General features: G+C 40.0%; 3 protein-coding genes across 4 annotated transcripts; all 3 read left to right on the forward strand.

The window, feature by feature from the left end:
• The first annotated feature begins 4,385 nt into the window (after positions 1-4,385).
• LOC113136486 (mpv17-like protein) lies at positions 4,386-6,551 on the forward strand. Of its 2 annotated transcripts, XM_026317345.1 has the most exons (7): positions 4,386-4,451; positions 4,602-4,667; positions 4,774-4,800; positions 4,983-5,326; positions 5,709-5,779; positions 5,865-5,894; positions 6,008-6,551. In XM_026317345.1, exons 4-7 carry the CDS (start codon positions 4,993-4,995, stop codon positions 6,125-6,127), a joined length of 555 nt encoding a protein of 184 aa, XP_026173130.1. In that variant the 5' UTR covers positions 4,386-4,451; positions 4,602-4,667; positions 4,774-4,800; positions 4,983-4,992; the 3' UTR covers positions 6,128-6,551. The 2 variants fall into 2 exon arrangements, with proteins under 2 accessions (XP_026173130.1, XP_026173131.1); XM_026317346.1 differs by lacking the exon at positions 4,774-4,800 and having other exon boundaries at positions 4,407-4,451.
• A 553-nt stretch (positions 6,552-7,104) lies between these two features.
• rpl18 (ribosomal protein L18) lies at positions 7,105-11,490 on the forward strand. Its single transcript, XM_026317913.1, has 7 exons — positions 7,105-7,204; positions 7,771-7,857; positions 8,007-8,114; positions 8,869-8,967; positions 9,066-9,189; positions 10,086-10,155; positions 11,366-11,490. The coding sequence occupies exons 1-7, from the start codon at positions 7,202-7,204 to the stop codon at positions 11,439-11,441; spliced, it is 567 nt and encodes a 188-aa protein (XP_026173698.1). The 5' UTR covers positions 7,105-7,201; the 3' UTR covers positions 11,442-11,490.
• A 212-nt stretch (positions 11,491-11,702) lies between these two features.
• On the forward strand, positions 11,703-22,975 carry sphk2 (sphingosine kinase 2). The gene is made up of 8 exons (XM_026317116.1): positions 11,703-11,809; positions 13,638-15,195; positions 17,701-17,850; positions 17,952-18,046; positions 18,192-18,307; positions 18,862-19,065; positions 19,186-20,779; positions 21,053-22,975. Exons 2-8 carry the CDS (start codon positions 14,733-14,735, stop codon positions 21,113-21,115), a joined length of 2,685 nt encoding a protein of 894 aa, XP_026172901.1. The 5' UTR covers positions 11,703-11,809; positions 13,638-14,732; the 3' UTR covers positions 21,116-22,975.
• The last annotated feature ends 776 nt before the right edge of the window (positions 22,976-23,751 follow it).

A 23,751-nucleotide genomic window follows, 5' to 3' on the forward strand; every position in this document is an offset into this window, starting at 1 on the left:
GCAGGGGTGCAGAGAATGACTGAGCTATACCCTCAAATGGTGTAAAATGGGTGTTATTTTCACAGTTTAGCAGCATGCAGTGACTCTCTTGCTGGGAACACTGGTATGCCTGCAGGTCTGAGACATTGTAGTGGTAGTTGATCGATTTGAGGAGCTGGTTTGGGGAACTGTTTGAATCATGGGATGGTTTAAAATTGTTGAATTGTGTCTCTGCAGTGTGGTTTGTAGTCAGTCCCTGATCTTCCTGACACCTGTATGTATACTGATATCTATATTCACTTCTGTCACGGTGTAAATCCTCCACTTTGGATCTGCTGTTACAGATACTTTCTGCAAAACTATCTGACTGATCTGAAAATGCAATTTCATCTGCACCGACCTCCTGGCCTGCATCACCTTGACATGCACAAATACTTTCAAAATAGGACTCTACATCCATGCAGCCTCCTAAGTCATTGTTGCCAGCACTGAATAGATCCATTATATCTGTCCACTGAGCCTCTGCAATGTCAGCAATGCTCCTCTGAGAATGTGTACAGGTCGAGATGTCCGTGAACATTTGGATCGAGAAGTCGCAAGAGTCAAGAGACAACGGAGAGAGCTCTGGTGAGAAAGAAGGAGATATATCCGCTTTTTGGATGAAATCAGAGTCCTGTAGGGCTGTTTGAGGGTGTTCTGCAAGATTGTTGTGTGGCCGTAGCGAGTTGTCGTCTTCATAGTACTCAGTATGAACAAGTTCTGCCCCATGGTAACAGTCTATATCTTTGGGAGAGTTTATGAATGTGAATTCAACCAGTTTGTGATTTCCAACCCTATTTTTCTGTCTTTTGCTCTGGTTGTTCTTTCTGGTGGTGCAGATGGAGGGCTGTGATTTGGGATGCCGTTTCCAAAGATGTCCTGAGTCTAGCTGCTTCTTTGTACTGACCTCAGTTTGATATGAGCCATTAGAGTCATGAGTCTGAGACTTTGAGATGCTGCATTTGTCTGGTTGTTGCAGATGACCGCTTTGGCAAGTACTACCTAACTGTTCAGATGTCTCTGGCTTCTGGGACTGCAGAGCGGGTACGTGTTTTTTCTCGTCCTTAAAATAAAGAGCAGATGCTAGTCGATGGTTTGCGGCCTCTATGTCTGCAAACTTTCTGTTGAGAGTTAAATGTGACAGAAAAGACAAAATGTTGGAACGGTGCTGTAAATATGAAGCAACAGTCAGTAGCTGGTTGGCTTCGCTATAACAGTGCAAGCAGAGGAATCAGCAATCCTGGCTATTTTCAACAATACAAAATATGCCAATAATCATCATATTATACCTTGTTTTTTATTTTTATTTTTTTCTTGGGACTAACCCACTGCCTTAAGATATTCCAGGAGCAAACTGTTATACATGTTTTTAATATGAAATGACTCCAGAGTTTGTGTGCTGTCCTAACATACCTCTGAATCATGTTGTGCAGAAAGCGGCGGTGGTTGACCTGCCGTTTGGACGGCCGGTTCTTCCGGGGTTTCTGCAGGGTCCTCATCATGTGACCTGCTGCTGAAGTTACAAAAGTGTAGAGGTCACGACCCCAAGGGATCCCTCGCTCTGACCCGGGCTCAAGAGTCACAGAGACAGATGGTTGCATGGCTGAAAAGAGAGGGAATGGGAAATAAAGAGATAAGCTTCATGAAAACATATGATGAAACAGTGAAATGACAGAAAAATAAAAAAGTGAAAAAGACAAATTACAAGTTGCTGTCATGTCATTGAGCAATACTATCTTGAAATCAGGTCAACTATATTAATTTTAAACGATTTAAGATGTAAGGAAAAAATTTCTTTCAGCAACATCTATCATGCATTTCAATCTTCTGAAGCAGCTTAACAGCAGAAGCCAACTCTTGAAAATCAAGCAGTTTAAAAATGTCATTGGTTTTAAATGAGACTGTCAATGTAACTAACTACACCACCCAAGTCCTATTTATTACTACATACATAAATGATTGCTGAGGTGCCAGTTATTTCACATCTGTAGTCAGTAGTTATTTTGCACAAGTTATTATATGCAAAATCTGTGCTGCTCTCATTCAATACAGTGCATAGATCTTTGTTATTCCACCCAACCGTTCAGCATATCAATTAATATCAGCTCCACCTCTGCCCACTAAACAAAATGCTGACCACACATTAATGGCAATATTAAATCAATAATATATTCACAGATAATAGAATAACACTGAATGAACATTGTACATAACTCCTTTTTTTACTTTCAAATGCAGTGTTTTTACCTGTAATGGAGTATTTTTACATTGTGGTATAACTACATTTACTTACATAAAGGGTCTGAGTACTTTTCCCTCCACTGCCTGTATTTGCAGGCAAAGTCAATGAGCGATAAATTAGAAATATAAAATGTATATTATGTGTAGTGTTGTGTTCAGTTCATTAGTATAAATAAAAGAGAAGGAAATTCATCCTACCGTCCTGCTCCTCCGGTTGCTGTGTATCTCACTTTATTTCCAGCTCCTCTGGGCACTGAGGAGCCAGGCTGCTACAGAGACAGAGGTGTGGTAAGTTAATTGTCAGTGTGTGTCTTGAATGTATTGTGGGTGTGTGTGCCCAGATTAAGTGAAGTGACATCAGTGGTCAATAAGCAAATGCACAAATTCCTTTTTTTCCCCAGCAGTATGAATGGAATCCAACCTGACAAATTGATAGTGGGTGAGGAAGTGAGACATGATGAGAGGCTCTGAAAAGAAAGAGGCAATTATCTGAGAAGTCAACCGCCCTCGGAGGTGTGGGCACACGTCCCCATTGTGTGACACACTAAAGGCAGCTTGTTAAATACTGGGAGACACAAACACACCAGTTGAGGCAGTTAACAAGCCCTTAATTGATCAGCTTAAACTCTGGCCCTAATTATCACATTCTCAGAGGGAAGAGCTAAGGTGGTTGCTAGTGGCTTTAATTGACCTTTGCAATTCAATAGCACAACTTCCAAGTACAGATTTTTACATATCTATGGCAGCAGGTGGGTGAAAAGGCTGTCCTTTTCACAAAACAGAGAGGGAGCAAGATAGAATGAATGGAATTAGAAATAATTAAATTAAATAAATATGTTTAATGTACATGTTTTTTTCCACATTTTTATTTTTCTATTTTAAAAATTAAAAATGACATAATCTTCACTTTTTCCCTTCCTTAGTCACATCTTGTTTCTTTTTACATGGTTTTGTTTCTGCTTTACTTTTTTGGGGGGGTTGGTCTTTGTTTTGTTGGGTGTTCAAACTTGAAAACAACAACATTAGCACATATGTACTTTCAGTATCTTGTCATTTTGTTGAACTCACAAAACATATGTTAACGTCTCCTTTGTTTATTTGATACATGTTCAATGTAATCAGTGCAAAATGGAAAAGCTTTGCATCAGTAACTTGCTAAAGGTTTGGCTGTCAGGTATTGCGTGTTTTCCCAGTCACAGTGCAGTTGTTTAGAAAACCGCTTTGCATATTTCTTTTGTGTTCACGTGGTCCTGGAAATGTTTTAGTTTTATGCAGCGCCAGAAAACCTGAGTATGGTTTATTCTCAGATCAGACAATGTTTTCAGACTGTTATCTGTGTGCTTTCAATCTGGTGTATTAAGAAGAGCAGAGCTACATTATTCCAGCTGGACACTCTTCATATTCTGCAATCCAGTCTGCAGAGAGGATCATCAGGGCCGATCTTCCCTCCATCCAGGACCTGCACCAGTCCATGGTCAGGACAGGGGGTAAAGAGCATTTCTGAAGACCCCTCACACCCTGGCTACAAACTGGTCAGACTCCTACCCTCTGGTAGTCGCTACATAGCACTGTACGCCAAAACCACCCAGGCTGTGTCTCTGATGAACTCTACTGTCATAGAGTGGCAGAAATAACGAATGTACAATAATCACTCTATGCATATTTACACGTGACTTACCTCATGTAAGGTGTCACACCACTGTTACAGTTATACTCACAGCTATACTTAAATCCTTGCACTCCTATTTGCACTAGTTCACAGATTGTTGTGCACTCCTAGTTTTTTTTTCTTTCTTTTTAACTCATGTATTCTATTTTTAACTTTTATGTACACAGAGAGCTTAGTGCACTGGAGACAAACTCCTTGTTTGTGTGCACAAACCTGCCCAGTAAAGTTAATTTTGATTCTGATTCTCATGAATTGGTGTTAATACATTGTGTTTGTGCACGTATTAGTAACATACCTCACCCAGTCATCTAAATGAAACAAAATGTTATTGTGGTATTTTACATTATCTGACCACTTATATGCAGCAGCTCAGCTAAACTCTTTCATAAAATTAAGACTGTGAGCATCATATGTCTGCTGCAGGAGTGGCATCTATATATAGCACCACCATGTGTGTTTCTGACCAGAGGGCTGCACTGTTAACTTTCTGGTGTTGGTCTCAACTCAGTTGAAAAAATCCTTGGTAAGTGGCATTTACTGTTCGACCCAGGCTCCAAGTACCTTAAATTCACATGATGACAAGGCATGAAAAACATGTGCGATCTGCTCTGCTGTTTACAGCATGTCATTGCTTGGTTGAACCCTTCTTTCCTCACATGTGTTATTTTCTCAGAGTCCTCTCCAGGCTGATAAAGTTCTTATCACACACTCTATGCAACAGTGGCAGAACTTTGGACTGGTAAGAAACCCTTCCTCACTTGTAGATCCACCTCAGCTCCACCTTTTCATGCCATAGAAGCAGAAAATGAGAAAAGAGCTTGTGTGTCTTGTTTCCGATTTAATAGGAATGTGAGAAGAGCTGGGCTTGACTGGTAGGTTTGAATATTATTTGGATAAATGTCATAATCTAGAGTGGTTCAAGATAATGTAATTATTATTGCTAAATGTAATCCTTCTTCACTTAAAACAAGCTGACAATCTGACAATCATGCTGTGAAGCAGTGGCACCCATTGGCTTTATTATGAATGAATCCAGCTTTAATCCTTTTTTCAGATTTGTCACTATGAACCGAGCCTGGACGGTGTTCAAGGCTCACCCATACATCAGTAATGTCTTAGGATACACAACACTGTTTGCCTCTGCTGACCTCATCCAGCAGAGTGTGCTGGGTGGGAAACCTGCCGCAGGATCCACCTCAGAGGATTCAACTGTCATCGACTGGTGTCAGACTGCTCGAGTGGCAACTGTGGGTTTCTGTTTTCATGCCAACTTCAATTACCACTGGCTCAGAGGGCTGGAGAGGATGTTACCAGGAGGAGGAGTAAACGCAGTGACTGGAAAAGTTGTGGTGGATCAGCTGATTGCGGCTCCTCTAACCATCAGTGCTTTTTATATTGGTAAGTGTATAAGTGTGCTGACCAACCTTTCAGTTTTAAAATAAGAAAGTCTTCATTTTTCATTTTTTTTATAAAACTGTCTAAGTTTCATTAGCCTGCTTTAAAAGCTAAATCAAGGCTAAATTCATACTACAGACTGATATAATCAAGATTTTAGAAATACGGACCATGCAGTTTCTGTCTCTTTTCCTTATCGCATTTATCGTTTTCCCCCAAAATATCAGAATGTGCATGTAAATGTAAAGTCTGTGTCATTACCCTCCTCTTATTCTAAAGATATAAAACTGGTGTCACTACTTTGATTTGTTTGATTTGTTAATTAAAACAATTGTCATAAAAACCAACATAATATAAACGATGTAACACCCAACTTTCCTTTTAGGTTTAAGTTTTCTAGAAAACAAAGAGGATCTGTTTGAAGACTGGAGACAGAAATTCTGGACATCTTATAAGGTACATGTTATTCTTATGGCTAGATGCTAAAAATGGTGCAGTGTGTCTGTCTGTCTATAAATCCACTGTCTGTTAATCTCTTTAGGCTGGTGTAGTGTTTTGGTCAACAATGCAGGTGAGACATATTTACTTTATGGCAGCACACACAGAGTCACAGAACTGCACACATATATTCAGTTGTACAGAGACATACTGCATATATTTGTTTTCATCTTTCATTCATCTCAGGCAGTGAACTTTGCTCTGGTCCCCCCTGTGGCACGGACAGTGTTTCTGGGAGGCATCGCACTAGCTTTCACAATTTTCCTGTGTCACCTCAGGCAGCAGCGTGACCACAAACTGGAATAAGACTGAAATCCTAAGCTTTATGATGAAAGTTTTTTTTAATGATAATAGGTGACACTTGGTAAAGGGCAGAATTCTGTTGCAGACTTGTTAGATTTACTGAGAAAACTAGGAAGCAATCATGCATTATAGCTAACGGTCACATCTTTGTGAATCAGCGGATCAGCCCATGTGAATTGTTGTTTTACTCATTTCAACTTCCCTATCTTTCCAAGACAGTGACATATTCAAAAGTACATGATATTTATTAAGCATTATCTCATTTACTCTGCTGAAACTGTTAATGGTGTAATCTGGTTTTCTCAGAATATATAGGCCTCGTGAGTCATTATTTTAACATAGACTGTGTAAGTATGTCATATATATGTCATATATAGGAGTAATATGCTTCATGGAATTCACAGGAAAATGTAAAAATGTTTCCTTACCTGCATTTTGTAATCAATAAAAAAATATTGTTTATTGTCTAAATGTTTTTTCTTGTTTATTTTTTCAAAACAGTTTTATCTTAAAATCAAATTCTACTAGCTTACTTTCATCAGTCATCTACATTGTGAATTTTACCACCACTGTAGTATGGACTGACCATTCATCTCAGTTCCTTCTGTTCAAATACGCCAAAGAAATGTACACTAATGAATTTTTAATTAATCCCATTAGACGTTATCGTTTATCTGTTTATTTATCTGTTAAATTTCTCTATAAAAGTAAATATAAGAACTAAGCTAAATATAAGATCTATCTGTCTATCATTAAATTATACACTGTCAAACTAACTAAAAATATTTATTTCTTGTTCATGTAAGGGAATATATGTAATACCATAAAACATGTAAAAAACATTATCATATTGAAATTAAGTAAATAATATACTATAAATATAAATATAATCAGTTTAAGAAATTAAAATTAGCTAATAACTACCACTAGAGGCACCATCTTAAAACCTTGCTGTTTTTTTTTATTTTGGCCCACGGGAAGCACGTGTTCAGCAGCCAATCAGAAACACGAGATTTCAGCACACTGTTTATCGCGAGACCTCAGCTCTTCCTTTTCCCTTTTCGCTCTGACTCCAAGATGGTAGGTGCCGCTAGGAGAAATTTGAAAATGTAATAGCTTGAGTATCTACGGTCATCCTCTGAATTAAAGAGTCTTATGTTCTTAATAGCAATTTGTCCTGGTTGTTAAGTCCATTTGCGTTACGCTTCTGTTATGATTTCGTTTTATTTGACCCTGTAATTCATATTAGCTTATCCTCATTCGTACAGACTGTGCTGCGGTACATGCAGGCGCTTCGAGCCTAGAGGTTGATCAGTAGCTTGCTGGCGAATGGCGAATATTATGTATTAACATAATTTATGTTTTCTATAAAGTTTTGTTCTGTTCGTAAATGTTAAAGTTAAGCACTCTGTGAAGCATTGGCTCGTTGACTGCGGCGTTGATGTTAGCAACTAGCTCTGCAGCGTCAACGTGTGAACTGGCCTCTGCTAATTGTTGAGCTGCTTGTTAACGCCACACATTCATTGGTGATATTTTATTTTCCACTTTTACTTGGACGTGGGATTTATGAGTGCACGATATGAAGTGGAGCCTGGATGAAGTGAAGGTGCTTTATATATGACTTATTTTTCTGTTCATTCTTCAAGGGAGTTGACATCAGGCACAACAAGGACCGCAAGGTGCACAGGAAAGAGCCAAAGAGCCAGGATATTTATCTGAGGCTCCTGGTCAAGGTAAATTATATTCACATGTTATGGTTTAATCTTCAGAATAATAGCACCGATATTTGCTTCTGTCAGCACAGTAGTTTATGTACCTCTCTGTGACCAGTCAGTCTGATCGCATGTAGTATTCCTGACTGTCCCACTGGGTTTTTTTGCAGTTGTACAGGTTTCTGGCCCGACGCACTAATGCTCCCTTCAACAAGGTTGTCCTGAGGAGGCTCTTCATGAGCAGGACCAACAGGCCTCCCATCTCCATCTCCCGCCTGGTCAGTCTCATTTCTCTGTCCACCACTTATAAATCTAATGAGCATTCATAGTACAGTTAATAGTTTGTGTTGTTACAAGTTGTAGTAAGCAACAAGTCATTCTTTTTAAGAAGCTGGTATGTATTTTTGAAAAGTATATTCACACCTGCAGCAGTTGGGTGACATTTAAAATTTGGTATGATTGTTTTTAACGATGTACTCATTTACTCCACTGGATCTGCGACTGATCACATCAAATACTTTTTGTCTATATGTAAATTTCAGTGTTCCTGCAATCAGTTTCATTCATTTATTCAGTGGACAGCCAACTTACCCACAGCATGTCTGATGACATGTAGCCTTACATAAAAATGATTCCATAATATCTGTATATTCCAAGAATTTATATCTCAGGAAAAGACAGCACTGATGTCACATCAATACTTACCCTGAGTTGAGATATTTGTAGGCGAAAAGTTTTATTAGTTGGATTCATGGAGTTTGACTTAAAACATTTGGATAAAATTTGTGTAAAGATGTTTTCCTATTTGCTGTCTCTTAATACATACACTATATGTTTTTAGAGTAAAGAAATTACAATTAAAGCCAACACATCACATTACACATATTACAAGTCTATAAATATATAATTGTCAACATATAATAATATGTATATAATATATATAATTCTCTAGACTGTTATATCTATAGTTGATAGTGTGGAGCCCAGTCATGGAGGCATTTGATTTTGCATACTTTGTCTCCTTTTTCCCAGATCCGTAAGATGAAGTTGCCTGGTCGTGAGAACAGGATTGCTGTTGTTGTGGGAACAGTCACCGACGATGTCAGAATTCAGGAAGTCCCCAAGCTCAAGGTAATGGCTTCTTTGTAGAATATTAGAATTCATCTGATTCTGTGGGTTTTCACCTTGTCCGTCTAGGATCTGTCTTTAACTTTGTGATCTGTGCACAGATCTGTGCTCTGAGGGTAACTGATGGTGCCCGCCGCAGAATCTTGAAGGCAGGTGGTCAGGTGATGACCTTTGACCAGCTGGCTTTGGCTTCTCCCAAGGGACATGGCACAGTGCTGCTCTCAGGTAACTCAATTATTAAACAATTAAACCCTTGCATTAGTTAATATAGGCAGTGTCCTGCCAGGGTGATGTACACCTGACAAATCACTGCCATCCCTGAATGTATTAAATTTATGCGTTTGAGTGGGAACTCACCGTCTTGTAATGCTATGGATGCGAATACTGCTTGAATTAAGAAGTCAGGGTTTCATTTTTATTTTGACCTGATGGCTAGAAACTGATCAACAAGTAGATGTTTGCATATTTGCTTAATCATATGCGAACCTGTGACCTTCCTTTATGTGAACTGTACAAGCTTGAAACCTAAATGTGTTGTATGACAGGCTTTTCTTAAATATAAACATATTACCAACAAACTGTGGTGTAGGTTTTATGGTAATAATCATTTTTGTGGTTTTCTGTAAATTTCATCCCTTATGTTTATCTCTGTAAAAGAACAGACATCAGGCATGTGCTGTGTCAGATCGGCCTGTTTGAACAATTGTCAGTTAACAAAGCACCATTTTCTTACTCAATGTATTTGCCTGTAAACACAAGCAAGTTCACACATAATGGTTTTCAGTCTTATTCTACAGTCTGCACGTCCATATGGTTCTGCCATGAGGCTGCCACTAAAATGCGAAAGGTTTTAATCTTAAAAAATAAAGGACCCTACACAGCAGAGGCTTGTGCCGTCACTTTTTAAATAAAATGTTTAAAAATGAAACCCTCACTGTAACACTATTTAGGTCTGTCTAAATTGTTCTAGTATTCATTGGTCTTGTGCTTAATTCTGGCACAAGGAGATAGTGTGTGTATACTTAACATGTATGTTAAGTATTCGTTTATGTATGGAGGTTTTTTGAATATGCTGTAAACCAGTCATTAAATCTAAAAATCTATAACACTTGTTTCTTCAGGACCCCGCAAAGCAAGAGAGGTGTACAGGCACTTTGGAAAAGCTCCTGGAACTCCTCACAGCCACACCAAGTATGTAAAGTTACGAAACTAAATGTTTAGTAAGACGTCTGTAGTTTATACTGTTGCCCCAATGCTTTGACCAGCCTGAGGCCAAGCTACCACTAGAGCCTGATTAGATGATTTTACTAATTTAGCACTGTAACTTTGTAGAATTTTGTCGCTTTTTTGTCTGATGCAGTCTTCACAGGACACATTCTTTCTGTTCTCTTGCTCTGTACACCTCACGTCTTGTTTCTCTCTCACCTCCTGTTCTATTTCTCTTTTGCTCTTTTGTGTCATTCTTTGTCTTTTAAAGGAGATTAGAATAGCCTAACTCTTAAGAGAAAAGTTAGTGGATGTAACTGCACAGACTACTGAGGAGTGATTGTTAAACACTATTCAATTTAGCAGAACTATCAATAGGCTGTTGTTTAAAAGCATTTAATTTAATAACTAAAGCTTCAGAGCTTTTTATCTAAGTGTCAGTACATTTAGCTACCTTGATTTAATCAGTGCTTGATCTTGTCATGAGTTGGTTTTTGGGGTGTCAGGAGGTGGGTTGTCTGCTGCTGATATGGTAATATACAGGACAGTATAATTTAAACCGAAAAAAATTGGTTGAAGGTTTCAGTTGTCCATCGAAGAGAAAGGACTGGTGGAAAAAATGAAAAAAAGTTTGTAGATTGCTCAAGCATACCTGCTTAAGCAAACTATAACTGTATCTTGTACACCAGGATGGAGTGCTGGCTTTAGTTATTGGTCATATCTGTGTTAAACAAGTATTGAACTCTTTAAGAAAAGTTCAAATAAATGCTAAAGATGATTGTATGATTTTTATGGAGCAGTCTGTTGCTGTTGCTGCTGTTGTGTTTAAGTGAATTCTGGCCCAAAACACAAAATGTTAAAAGTATTGTAGCTCCAAATTCAAGCTCCAAATTTAATCTGATGTTACTTAGTTGGATTTTGATTGACAGGGTTTTGAAGAAACTAATCCATACACTATAGCCCATTTCCATACATGAGTTAACATTACACAAGATGGTATAAATACCTTTCATTCAGGTACTTCTCAACCATGCACCCTGAGTCTGTTTAATTATTTTGTAAAGTAGCTACTAAAAAATCAGTAGTGCTAACTTCCTAGTGTATACCATTTATTGGCTGTATATATATTTTTCATTTTAAATGATTGTTGGGTTTGCAGTGTCATCATATCCTAAACTCTTCTTCTCTTCCCCAGGCCCTACGTCCGCTCCAAGGGTAGAAAGTTCGAGAGAGCTCGTGGTCGCAGACCCAGCTGTGCTTACAAGAACTAGTCTTTTTGTTTTTCATGCAATCTGACACAAATAAAAGATTGGCTGTACAGCTGTTGTCTTGTGTGTTTTATTGGACACCTTTTGTTACTGACATTGCCATACAAAGCTCCAGCCCTTAGAGGTTTTAAATGGCAATGTGATGCCATTTATGATGCATATTGATGAGAGTGGGCCAAGAAACTGATTTGGCCAGGAAACTGTGGTCGGTCAATGATTGGAGAATGTCGGTGGGTGTTGCGATGCTTTCCTTATCGTCATTGGGTTTCCTCTCTGCCGCTCAAAGCTGCTGCGTCTCCGGACACTTCCTGCACCAAGCCACAGTTTCCAGAGGCTTCACCGTGTGATCGTGAGAGGGCAGACAAGATGAGGTAATTCTGGTTTTTTTAGCTTTATTATACTGCGTTCAGTCTGTCTCATTGTACTTGATTACCACAATAAACATATCTCTAAAAGCCGAAATAATCTGCCGAGCTCGGCTTGACAGGTGGACTATAACGGCCGTTAGCTCATGTTACCGTGTAACGGTATCTGCGCTAACAAGGCTGCTCATGAAACCGAAAAAGAAATGAGACCTGACATCATAAAACACGAGCTTTGGGGTGTACCCATACAGAGGACTATTGTTTTTCACAGTACTAGTTTTGTCAGTGCAGAAAGTTGGCGTGAATTTGAGCTACACGTAAATTAGCTAACTAAACTGCTAGCTATCGCAAACTGACAAAGCTGTCAATTATAACAGCAACTTAGCGAGCTAGCATTTGTTTTCACCTTGGTTTCGCGTTAACTAACGTACTTTTATCTCCTGTCATTTTAAACTCTGCTTCTTGATGGCAGCTTTAAAGGATGTAGCGTTAACTAACGTTTTATCTCTGGCTGTAACGGTATTGTAGCTTAAGTGTAAAAGTGTAGCTAGGTGCTGGCTAACAGCCTGTTAACTTGCTAGCTAACGTTGGAAGGATGAAATCTGTTCAGGTTTATCGACCAATCAGAGCTAAAAATTGAGATCAGCGGTGTCGTTGGACAAACTCTCAACTCTGCTTTCAAGCGTGTACCCGTGACCTTTACTGTAACGTTGGACCTGCTTAGGGTTCAAAGCGTAAGCTAACCAAAACTTACCCAAAATTCCCTAAGTCACTCAACAGCAGCCTCATTGTGTGGAGACAAAATTAGCCTGTTGATTATTATTTCTGGATGTCCCCACCCTGTGGTTCAAGGACCTTAAGGTGCAACAATGGGCATCAGTGAGCTCCTTCTTTGTACGTGTTTTATCAGAACAGGGCATCGGCCACGTATTGATTTTGTCTGCAGCACAGCTTGCATAATGTTTCCTGGCCGCTATAAAACTTGAAAGATGTGACCAGTTTATTAATTTAGGGTACACTGAAGTCCCACAGTGACAGCCTAGTAATTGTACTTAGAGGCTCCAAAGTCTAAAGAGCTGGACTCTGCTGACTCAGAACTTTAACATTTGCGTAATCTGTCATTTATATATATACAGTTATGTGGTAATAATAAGTGTCCCTTATTGTAATTCACAGGGATGCACAGGGAATCATTTTCAAAATAAAAAAACAAGTGATTTTTTAAATTTATGTACAGTTGGTTCTGTGTCCCAGATTTGTTTTAGAATACAGTGTTTCTGTACATGTTATTATTTATTGATCAAGCACATTGTAAACTGTCTTTATTGGGAAGTCGATTGTTACTCTTACTGCTAGTTACAAAACCTCTAAAATCCAGTGACATTTAGGTCAGTGTTTTGCGAAAGCTCAATCCAAGATTCCAATTGTGAAATAGACACTGTGTCCCCAGATCCTGTTAGACAAAAGCCCTGAATATGTAAATACCAACCAGCTGTGGTCATTGTGTGCAACCCTTCATCCAAAATAATGTGGCGTCTCAGCAAGGCATTTGAGGATGTGTAACTCAGAATCATCATGTGCTTCAGCAAAAATGTACCTATGGTCAGGGTGCATCATAGATCTTGCATTGCTTCACCCTGTACCCATAATTCGGTTATCTTTCATAACAGTTCTCTGTATTGTTCTAATCTAAATGTGAAAATATTCACCTTTGTGCAGTGAAATGCAAGTTAATTTGAAGCAAGAAGTATCTACTTGATTTTGTTTGTTAAAGTTGTTTTTTTTTTCTACTTCTACAATTAATTGATTGCTGCCTTCCTTTGTCCTTATACAGGAGCAGAGATCTTTGGGAAGGAACATGAGGCTTTACTCAAGGACATTACCATGACATAAACCAAGGAGCCATCTAAAGTTGTCTCCTTGTTTGTCTTTTGTTTTGTTTTCATTTTTTTTTTTGTTGTTGTGTAGTTTACACCTGTCTTACTTTTAGTGGAGATCAGACAATGAAGTATAGCAGCATTGAAGTATTTTTTGGGTGAAATTTTAATATATCACACTACTGTATAGAGGACTGGCCCACTCCTCCTCTCTGCCTCCTATACATCGCTGAGACTAAAGAGAGCAATATAGGTATTAAAGGTCTAGAAAAAGTCTGCACTTACCACAACTTTATGGCATTAATTACATTTTGGCCAGCGTCTACCGTACAACATACTTTACAGAAATCTCTACATGTGCATTAATTGTTGTAGCCTCCTTGTCTAAACAATGTGTTTGCCAATACAACTAAGAGTTTCACCTTTTCATGTATGTAATTATTTAAAGACTTACTGTTATTGTTGAGTAGCTCCTCTGCTGTCTTATATTGTGTTCACAATAGGTGGCTTAAGTTGTAAACTTATTTTTTACGTATGCAATATTTGCAAACATCATTTTTGTTTACATGACTGATCTTGCGGTGAAAAAAAAAAGTAAGTCATGTTGTTTTTGAATATGTTCAGACTTTGCCAGTTCAATCTTGACCTGTCATTAGCCTGTAGAAGCTGACAGCTTTTTAAGTCCGTGTTCAGAGCTTTTTAACTGCGACACAAAGACTTTTTTTTTCCTAGCATTTTCCATCTTCACTGGATAAATACACTAAAGAGAGGAACTTATGAACAGGATGTAGTTTTTTTTTTTCCCAATGGAGACACCCATCTCAAATGGACAGATGGGAACAGAAAGTCAGGGCAGATTTTTTTGTGATGTTATTTTGAGTTCAAACACTGAAGAAGAAGAATGATATTCAAGGAGATTTCAGGGATAAAGTTCTCAAACTGACTGTCAAAGCCTGAAGAGCTGCATAATCCAATGCTTTAAGCCCCTAACTTTATAAAAATACCCTAGACTTCATTGTTTCTGAGAAATTTTTTTCACAACAACAGTGAGGATGCGATCCCCAGAACCTTCTTCACCTTCACCTGCAGAAGCTCTGCTGCATGGTCAGTTTGCCAGCTGGGGATCAGGCAGTAATAGCAGCAATAACAGTGGCCCCAACAGCCCTGGTGGTCCGGGTGGACTGTCTTCCGCGGTCTCCCCTACTATGGCTCCGGCCTCCAACTATGCCTTGACCCTCACCCACACCCACATACATATCCAGCGCCTATCACCACGGCCAGGGAAGGAAGCCCATCTTCAGCTGCCTTTATTGGAGCTAGTGGGATGCAGCTGCCCTCGCGCCCCCGCACCCCCACTCCTGGTGCTGTACTGGTACCCTCCAGGCAAACGACGGAAAGGGGTGTCTAGACGCAGGCAGGTGAGGGCCTACCTGGCAGAAAGCAGGCCTGAAGCTGAGAAGTGGTCGGCCGCTGTGCAGTGTCTACTCAGAGGTGTGACCGTTACTGCTGACACTGGTGAGTTTGTGTCCCACCAGAGGCTTGCTTGTCCTATTTGATGTGTTATTAGGACCATACTGGTGATTATATGCATTCCAGTACCCTGTATATATCCCTATGGGTGCATTCTCTGGTGTTTTAGGCAACGTCTGTCACACTCATTTCATAATGATCAATAACTGTAAACCTGTACTATTGTTTTATGAGAAATTATATATAACTGAGAATGCTAGGGCTGCAAAAAAAAAACATTAAGAATTGATTAATCTCAACTATGAATTGATTAATCTTAACAGTTCAGAATTCAACTGGGGTAGTGTTTTGCTTGAAAAAGACTTAAGCAGTTATTTGATAATCAAAGTAGCTTATAATTTTCTATTGACCAATGAGTAATTGGGCAGAACGGTGGTTCCTGGTTCAGAGGCAGAGGCCATTCTGTGTGGAGTTTGCATGTTCTCCGCGTGATTGTATGGGTTTTCTACGGGCACTCCGGTTTCCTCCCACAGTCCAAAAACATGGACATTAGGTCGATTGGTGACTCTAAATTGCTCATTAGAGTGAGTGTGAGTGTGCGGTTGTCTGTCTGTATGTGTGGCCCTGCGATGGACTGGTGACCTGTCCAGGGTGTACCCCTGCCTTTCACCAAAAGAGAGCTGGGATAGGCTCCAGCAGATCCCCATGACCCTAAATAGGAATAAGCGGGTATAGATAATGAATGAATGAATGAATGAATAATCAGTAATTGCCCCAATTCTTGCAATTGCCCTGACACCATTAATCATTTTTGTTGATGTTGCAACAACCCTAAACCTACTTGCCTCATTTTTAATAAGGAGCCTTGTTCATTGCTATAGTGCGTACATTTTCAGTGTATTAAAAGTTTTTAGTAGGTTGTACATTGGTTGACTAAATGTTTGTCTGAGTCAACTCCTGAATTCCTTTTGTTTGCTACAAAGCACATGTTGCCTCATTCCACCATGATTTACGGCTCCTTTGTAAATGCTTGCTAAGTATAGCTTAATGTCACAGTGACCAAAGACCTTTCTGTAAGTACAGCATTTTGTCACTGGGTGCACAAATAGTATCAAGAGCAGTGGAGCATTTCAGGAGTTATGTAACCAAACAAAGGGGAATTAACACTAATACACCTTAAGAGGCTATGAGATTTATTGTTCAGAGTATTTAGTTTGGATTTGTGTTTGTTTCACATGACTGCATCTTTTTTGAGTTTATTTATATAATGCCTTACTCCCTTTTTCTTTTCACCTTATCTGTTCTGCCCACACGGTCTGTATCATTCAGTGTCAACTCTAGAGACAGGGAGGGTGTGGCCTCTGCAGCCTGCCACCCCTTCCCAGGCACTTGGTCCCCCAGCCTTAATAATCAACCAGATAGCAAGGCCCCGCTCATTGTTTACTTTGACTGTGTGTGTGTCATGCCATGCCATGCCTGTCTTTTTCATACTGTTGCCTTTGCATCAACACTTACCATCATCTCACGTTTTTTCCTGTCTCCTTCCTCCTCTTTAATCTTTAATGATTTTTTTCTTTTTTTTCTTCCATTCACTTTTCACTGTCTTCCCCCCTAACGGTGATAAAGTCTCTGTATGTCTCTCATTGTCCCTTATCCCTGCCTTATTTGTACTGGGCTGCATTTCACCCTGTTCACTTCAGTTTTACCAGCCTTCTGTTGGACCCTGAGTTTTTTTTTCCCACTGTGCTCGTGCAGCCTTCATTCTTTCTCATTTGTCTGTTACAGCTCTCTAACTTTAGGAGCATCATTTCTGAATCACCTACTCTCTAGATTATGTGATTTTTATATATATATATATATATATATATACACATACTCATGGGCATTATAGCTGTGGTTCCGTGAGTTTGCATAATCCAGGATTATCTGAGAGTGCAGTTGTTTCATCCCAATTTCTGCACCATTGACATCCATCTAAATTATACTAAATCTTAGACTGAATTTCAGAGCTTTTTTTTTTTTTTTACTTTAAAGTCCAAACCTGGATTTTAGTGTAGTAGAGAAGACAAGAATGGTTTCTGTTATTTCTTCTACAAACTGATTGGCTAGATGATTTACCACTGATCTATCTAAAATGTATTTTCTCTCAAACAAGAGAACTGTACCAGACTGCCACAGGGTCAACACAGAGGCAAATCATTTTTCCTCACATTCACGTCTATCGGCAATTTAGAGTAAACCAGTTAATCTAACTTTCATGTGTTGTGTGAAACTGGAGTAACTGGAGGAAACCCACACCGGCACTGGGAGATCATACAAATTGCACCCAGACAGTCCTGCAAAGTAGATCCTGGGAGGGGAAATGAAGGAGGCTTAAATGGTTGAGTGCACTCAGAGTCCAGGGTTGGGCAACACTATGTAATGACATCTTAGCTTATGTCACAGTTGGTTGGCTTTGAAAATGCAGTAAACAACCAGTTCTGTCCTTTGTTCTGGACAAGAACGGTGAGAGATATAACCTATTCTCACTCTTCCTTATTTTTCAAACAGAATTTTCAAGAAGTCTGCTACCTCGGCCCAGGCGACTACTGTTGCTGGTCAACCCCTTTAGCGGCAGAGGCCAGGCAATGCAGTGGTGTCAGACCCACATCCTGCCAATGATCAGAGAGGCCAATATCAGCTACAACCTTATACAGACAGGTAACACATGATGGTCAAAGTTCATCCCTAAGAGGCAGATAATATATTTACATGAAATATACATATGTAATTGTGTTAACTTATAATTACTCTTGACTCAGAGCGTCAGAACCATGCAAGGGAGCTTATCAGAGATATATCACTGCCAGAGTGGGATGGCATTGTCATTGTTTCTGGAGATGGGCTGCTGCATGAGGTGTGTAGTACTCCTGTGAAGGGGGGGGTAATTTAAGGGATGTTCGGGAACCAAAAATACTTACATATTTGTATACCACATAATGGCCAGCTCCCTGTGTCTATCATCAACATGAGTTTCTGAATTTTAGCTGTAATTTCTTTAGGTAATTAATGGGCTGATGGAACGCTATGACTGGGAAAAAGCAATAAAAACACCTGTTGGCATTCTGCCCTGTGGCTCTGGGAATGCCCTGGCTGGCTCCATCAACCACCACGCAGGGTAAGCATGTATCTCGCTCACATTTGTTAAGGTGAGAATTGTCTTTTTCAGCTTTCATTTACTTCCAGACCAGCTGCGTGGAAATAGACAAGCAAGAAGTGCAAGTAAAACATGCTCTTCATATCTCTCTCTGCACTTTTGTATTAAAACGTTTTTGCGGTGTTCATCATTTCGATTGCGTTAATGATCGGCATAGTCAAGGTAATTGGGTGTTATGACAAATTGCATGTAAGCTTGGCATTATGCAGTTATAACTGAGTGAAGCTCAGTAATACCACATTTTGCTGTGCCATCTTTCAGAAGACTTTTTAAGCGTTGTTTTTAATGCAAAAGGGATATGTGGATCCATTGTATAATAATTCACAAAATCAGATTAGCCTAATACCTAACTAATAAGATGTTTTGCCCCTAAATACAAGAGCTCACTGTTTTTGTCATAACCTGGTTATCTACACCGAGATGGCCCTGAATAGTGGAATGACTGTGTTGTTTGTACAGTTGTGTCTTTATCTTTATTGACAAGAGGCAGCATTGTCTTTTTATTTCTCCCACAGATATGACATGTGCCTTCGGGAACCTCTCCTTTTGAACTGCTGCTTTTTGCTCTGCCGTGGCGGTGTCCGACCCATGGACCTGGTCTCAGTGACAACCAGCCCTCCTCCCTCTAACAACAGTCGTCCTGCAGCACCCAGCAGACTGTTTTCTTTCCTTTCTGTTGCCTGGGGTTTTGTGTCCGATGTGGACATAGAGAGTGAGAGGTGGGTGTGTAATTGCTTATACTATAAGCTTGGTTCACCTAAGCATAACTGCAATTCTGCTATATTGTGCAATATCACTTTGTTTCATAGAAAGGTAGTGGAAATCTATTCTTATTCCAGGTATCGTGGTCTGGGCTCAGCTCGCTTCACCCTGGGCACCCTAGTGCGCATAGCTTCTCTTCGATCCTACAAGGGTCGTCTGTCTTATCTGCCACCCTCCACTGTCATCACATCACCAGATGCCACACCTCCTCCTCCAAGGAGACCTCTCTCCCGTAGTATCACAGAAGGTCTGGAGGGCTTCTGCCGTACGCCGATCCACCGCACCTGTTCTGACATGGGTATCAGTGAACAGAGGAGTCTGCGTAGGGGTGAGGGAGAGAGGGAAAAGGAAGAGAGGCAGAGAGAAAGGGAGAGGAGAAGGGAGAGGGCCAGGGGAGGAGGAACTGGTGTGGTGAGGGCAAGCAGCCTGGCGGAGGACAGAGAAAGGGAGGGAGAGATGGAGATGGAAACAGAAGAAAGGTCAGGGACGAGTTCTGAATCAAATGAAAGGGATGAAATCAGTATGGGGAGGGAAGAAAGGCTGGCGGAGATAAAGGATGAAAGAGAAGATGAGGGAAGAATAGAGCAAGATTCCATTGAGATGGAGGAGGAGGATAGGGGGAAGGATGGGGAAGGCAGTGGTGGTTCTGTTGAGAGGGAGGGAGTGTTGCATGCAAGAGAGCTGGGAGAGAGCTATGGGGTAGACATGGGGCGAGAAGCAGATGAAGAGCCACAGAGTTCTTTTACTGACCAAGATAACCTTCAGAAAGCCCGACAGGCACTAAGAAAGAATTCTGCCCCTTCAGACCAAATAGCCAACTCTCTCTTCAACCAGTCTCTCAGTCAGGAGGCACAGGCAGATTCTGGTACTTCATATGGAGTAGAGGACGTGGATCTGAATGGAACCTACTACCAGGAAGAACCCTACCGACCAGATATTGCCCGAGAGCGAGCACTCACCATCTCCTCTCCCTTTCGTCACTCTCCTTTTTCTTACAAGACCAAGACATTGGACCAAAACCAGAACACCTCTAGGCCGAGGCCTCTGTCCCTCCTCCAACACTCCCACTCAAATTCCCTTCCGCCTAAGCTCCCCTCTCTCTCTCTGTCACTTTCTCCCACACCACCCTCTTCCCCATCTTGCGCGTCCCCACACTCCTCATCCTACCTCGTGCCCCGTCCTAACACCCCAAACTCCACCTCGCCCTCACCCTGTCTACGCACACCATCCTCATCATTTAATTTTGACATTGCCGAGCCAGCGGGACCCTTGAAGAACCGTCCTTTTGTCTCACTGCCTTTAAATCTCCCTGGGGATGATTTGTTACCCCCCCTCAACCAACCCCTTCCCACTAGAGACTGGGTCACCATTGAAGGAGACTTTGTCCTAGTCCTAGCTCTTTATCAAACTCACTTGGGGGCTGACCTTCATGCTGCACCCCAGGCCAGATTTGACGATGGACTGATCCACCTGAGCTTTGTGCGGGCAGGGATCTCCAGAGCCACCCTCCTAAGACTGTTCTTTGCCATGGAAAGGGGAACCCACCACTCCGTCAGCTCGCCGTATGTGAGCCACGTTACCTGCAGGGCTTTCAGGCTGCAGCCTCTGTCTACGCGGGGAACACTCACTGTGGATGGAGAACTGGTGCCCTATGGGCCACTTCAGGCACAGGTCAGAAAGGAGAAAAATGGTAGTTGGTACCAAATGTACTTGTCATGAAGTGTAATCTGTGTTTAGTAGCTATAGATGGGGTGTGACACCTAATTTGCTTAGGTTTGAGTTTTGATTTTACTATATGCCATTTATAAAGCCCATGCTCATTTAACTGTAATATAATTTGAAAGACTATGCTGGTAATAGTATTTTCAGTGCAGTGCAGAGCAATGATAATGAATTGACACTGGTAATAAAGTATTTTTTTCTGATCTCTCTATATTTTCACAGATTCACCCTTCCATGGCCCATCTCATCGTTGGTGACTCTGGAGAGAAGATTACCAGATTCTAATCAGAGATTGGTTGAGCTGATTACCAGATACAGGACTGTACTGAGTTATATAATCTGTTTCCCCCTATACTCAGAGAGAGGGGTGAGTGTCTGAGAGACTTAAAAGAGCCTGCATTGCAGAAACAGCTTTTCTGTGGTTTAATGAAAGGGATAATTTACCGAGCAACAAGTCATTGGAGCATGACTGCAAGGATTAATAGCAAATTTGAGAATGGATGAAAAATTCACCTCATTGCACTTCTGTTGGATTACGCTCAGCGTACCCTGAGAAGCATGAAAAACGCACAGCCTGGGATAACGAGGGATAAACAATCGAATGTTTATGGAACTTTTTTTGTGCAGATAGTGCATGTGTTGGATGTATACATAGTATGCATGCAGAGAAGCACTACCTGGTTTTTGCCTTACAATGAGATGGAGAGATTAAATTGAGTTTTTCTTAAACACAAAAGCTATACTTAAAAAATAATACAAGATTGACTTGGGGTAAGCTCCAATAAAAATGGCCCCCAACCTTGAACTACACTTTCATGTCCAAAAGTTGGAGTATAAAAACCTGTCCTTGAAAATGCCTTATCTGACACTGGACAGTACAGTTGTTTACCTCTTTCTTACCCAAGTAAGAAACCTAAATTTTCATATGTCTATCCACTTATCAGATTTTCCGTCCACTATATAGAAAGGTATGCTTATAAGGCACAGTGGTAGACCCACCTTCCTACTGTTATCTTTGAGCACGCTACTTTCCACTGTTTTACATCAGTGGGGAAAATAGCTGATGTAAGTAAACTTTAATGACCATTTTGCTCATGCACTGAATCAATGTAGAGCAGCAAGATCAAGCTTTTCAGGGTCATTACATGAATTGGAACAATGGAACCGTTGAACGGTGTCCATTACTGATGTTTTTACATAATCTGCCTGTTTTTCTTAGCCAGTGGATACATGATGATGATGTCAGTGATATCAGACTTTGCAACACAATAAGACATAAAAATGTCTGAACAAAACAAACTTTGTCAATGGTTTTAGACTGTTCATTTTCAAGAAATGTTTCAGAACCATTAGCCACAGCACTTCATGTCTACAATAAGTCTCAGTAATCATCTTTGAAGGGGTAATCAGAGGACATATCATGACTCGTGTTTAGTAATAAGCAGTGCATTTACTTTGTACAATAACTGGAGCTGAAGCAGCACAGAAAATCACGACACTAGAATACATAGTAACTTTTACATACATCTAAACAGTCGGCTGCAACGTGTATGAAAGTTGATAAAGTTGATGCACTAGTACTAAATTTGCTATGTTAAACGGATCATATTACATTCCTGTCTTGTTTAAATTTGTATTTTAACAGCTTTTAAAAGGTAGGTCTGACTGAATCATTTAGAGACCTTAATATCCTGATATAGACATAAACAAGGAAACAACACTAAAATCAACAGCTCTGTGTTCTGAGATCAGACCTTTGATCAAGAGATAAATCGGATATATAAGCCGGCAGCAGTCTGTTGAAGTGATAGATTCTGCTTTAAAATATCTTGCTATATGCTCTTAAGTGAAATCAGACAGCAGAAGTTGGAGCTCTACTAGAAACTCATGCAAAATTCAGCTAAGTAAAAAAATAAACCTGCTGATATACTTGGTCTGGACAAAGGAAAGTCTTAGCATGTACAGTGTATCAATCAGTAAGATTATGTGCTGACTGCTTGGGTCATCATTGCCCATACTGTATGTCTTGCTCATGCCTGGACAAATCAATGCCTTTGTATAATAAGCCTGTAAATTCTGGCTGTTGATCATGAACTGTTCAAACCTGACTGCAGAAAAAATTGGAGTAAAACTCTTTGCTCTCTAGGCTGTTTTTTTTTCCTTCTTCTTCTTCTTCTTTTCTCTTTGAATGCACAATGTAGCTAGTCTACCACAGTTACTGTTTACACAGCTACTGAATGTGAGTATGGCATTTTGAGTATGGCAACATTACCAAATCAAAGTATCTATATACACTTTGAATAGATTTTGCCTAAATATTTACGCTCTGTTTTAGAGACTAGTTATGACAGTTTACCATCCTAAACATTTAGATTGAAACATGATGTTATAGACCAATGTCAGGTGCAACTCCTCAGTTAATAGCACCATTAAAATGTAAGTACAGGAGTGACTGTAAGGAAATTGTAATTATTATTAATTAAAATATATACATATAGAACATACAGTTAAATAGGCTAAGGCTAAGTTTGTCTGGATCAAATCTACTCGTTTATCATACCAGTGTGTCCTTTCATTTATATAATACAGTCATACGATATCAAGTGTGGGAAGTTGTTTTTATCAACAGCATTCTTTTGATATCTAATGGCATTGTTGCACTGCCCTTAGATTAAAACATTGTCCCTTCTTCCATCAGTCACAGTAAACTTACAAAGGAGATAAATGACATTGCAATTAACTTCGTTTGAGCCTTAATCACTTCTGGTGTTTACTCCCTCACTCTTATTAATTGGTTATTTCTACAATTTTTTGTGTTACAGGCTGCCATTTGGACAAAGCTTTTGTCCATTTATCTGTGTGTCAGTGTATCTTTAGAGGTTTTCCCCTTATAAAAAAAAACAACGTGCAGTCAACTCAAA

Source organism: Mastacembelus armatus, chromosome 16, assembly GCF_900324485.2.
Source record: "Mastacembelus armatus chromosome 16, fMasArm1.2, whole genome shotgun sequence".
Lineage (NCBI taxonomy): Eukaryota > Metazoa > Chordata > Actinopteri > Synbranchiformes > Mastacembelidae > Mastacembelus > Mastacembelus armatus.

Bases quoted from the DNA above. Each gene is read 5' to 3' on its own strand.
- sphk2 (XM_026317116.1), top strand. From the start codon at position 14,733: ATGCGATCCCCAGAACCTTCTTCACCTTCACCTGCAGAAGCTCTGCTG. The intron at 18,047-18,191 runs GTGTGTAGTACT...TAATTTCTTTAG, and splicing joins GAGATGGGCTGCTGCATGAG to GTAATTAATGGGCTGATGGA. The intron at 19,066-19,185 runs GTGGGTGTGTAA...TTCTTATTCCAG, and splicing joins GTGGACATAGAGAGTGAGAG to GTATCGTGGTCTGGGCTCAG.
- rpl18 (XM_026317913.1), top strand. The intron at 7,858-8,006 runs GTAAATTATATT...GTTTTTTTGCAG, and splicing joins ATCTGAGGCTCCTGGTCAAG to TTGTACAGGTTTCTGGCCCG. The intron at 8,968-9,065 runs GTAATGGCTTCT...ATCTGTGCACAG, and splicing joins AGGAAGTCCCCAAGCTCAAG to ATCTGTGCTCTGAGGGTAAC.
- LOC113136486 (XM_026317345.1), top strand. From the start codon at position 4,993: ATGAACCGAGCCTGGACGGTGTTCAAGGCTCACCCATACATCAGTAAT. The intron at 5,327-5,708 runs GTAAGTGTATAA...CTTTCCTTTTAG, and splicing joins CATCAGTGCTTTTTATATTG to GTTTAAGTTTTCTAGAAAAC. The intron at 5,780-5,864 runs GTACATGTTATT...TAATCTCTTTAG, and splicing joins AATTCTGGACATCTTATAAG to GCTGGTGTAGTGTTTTGGTC.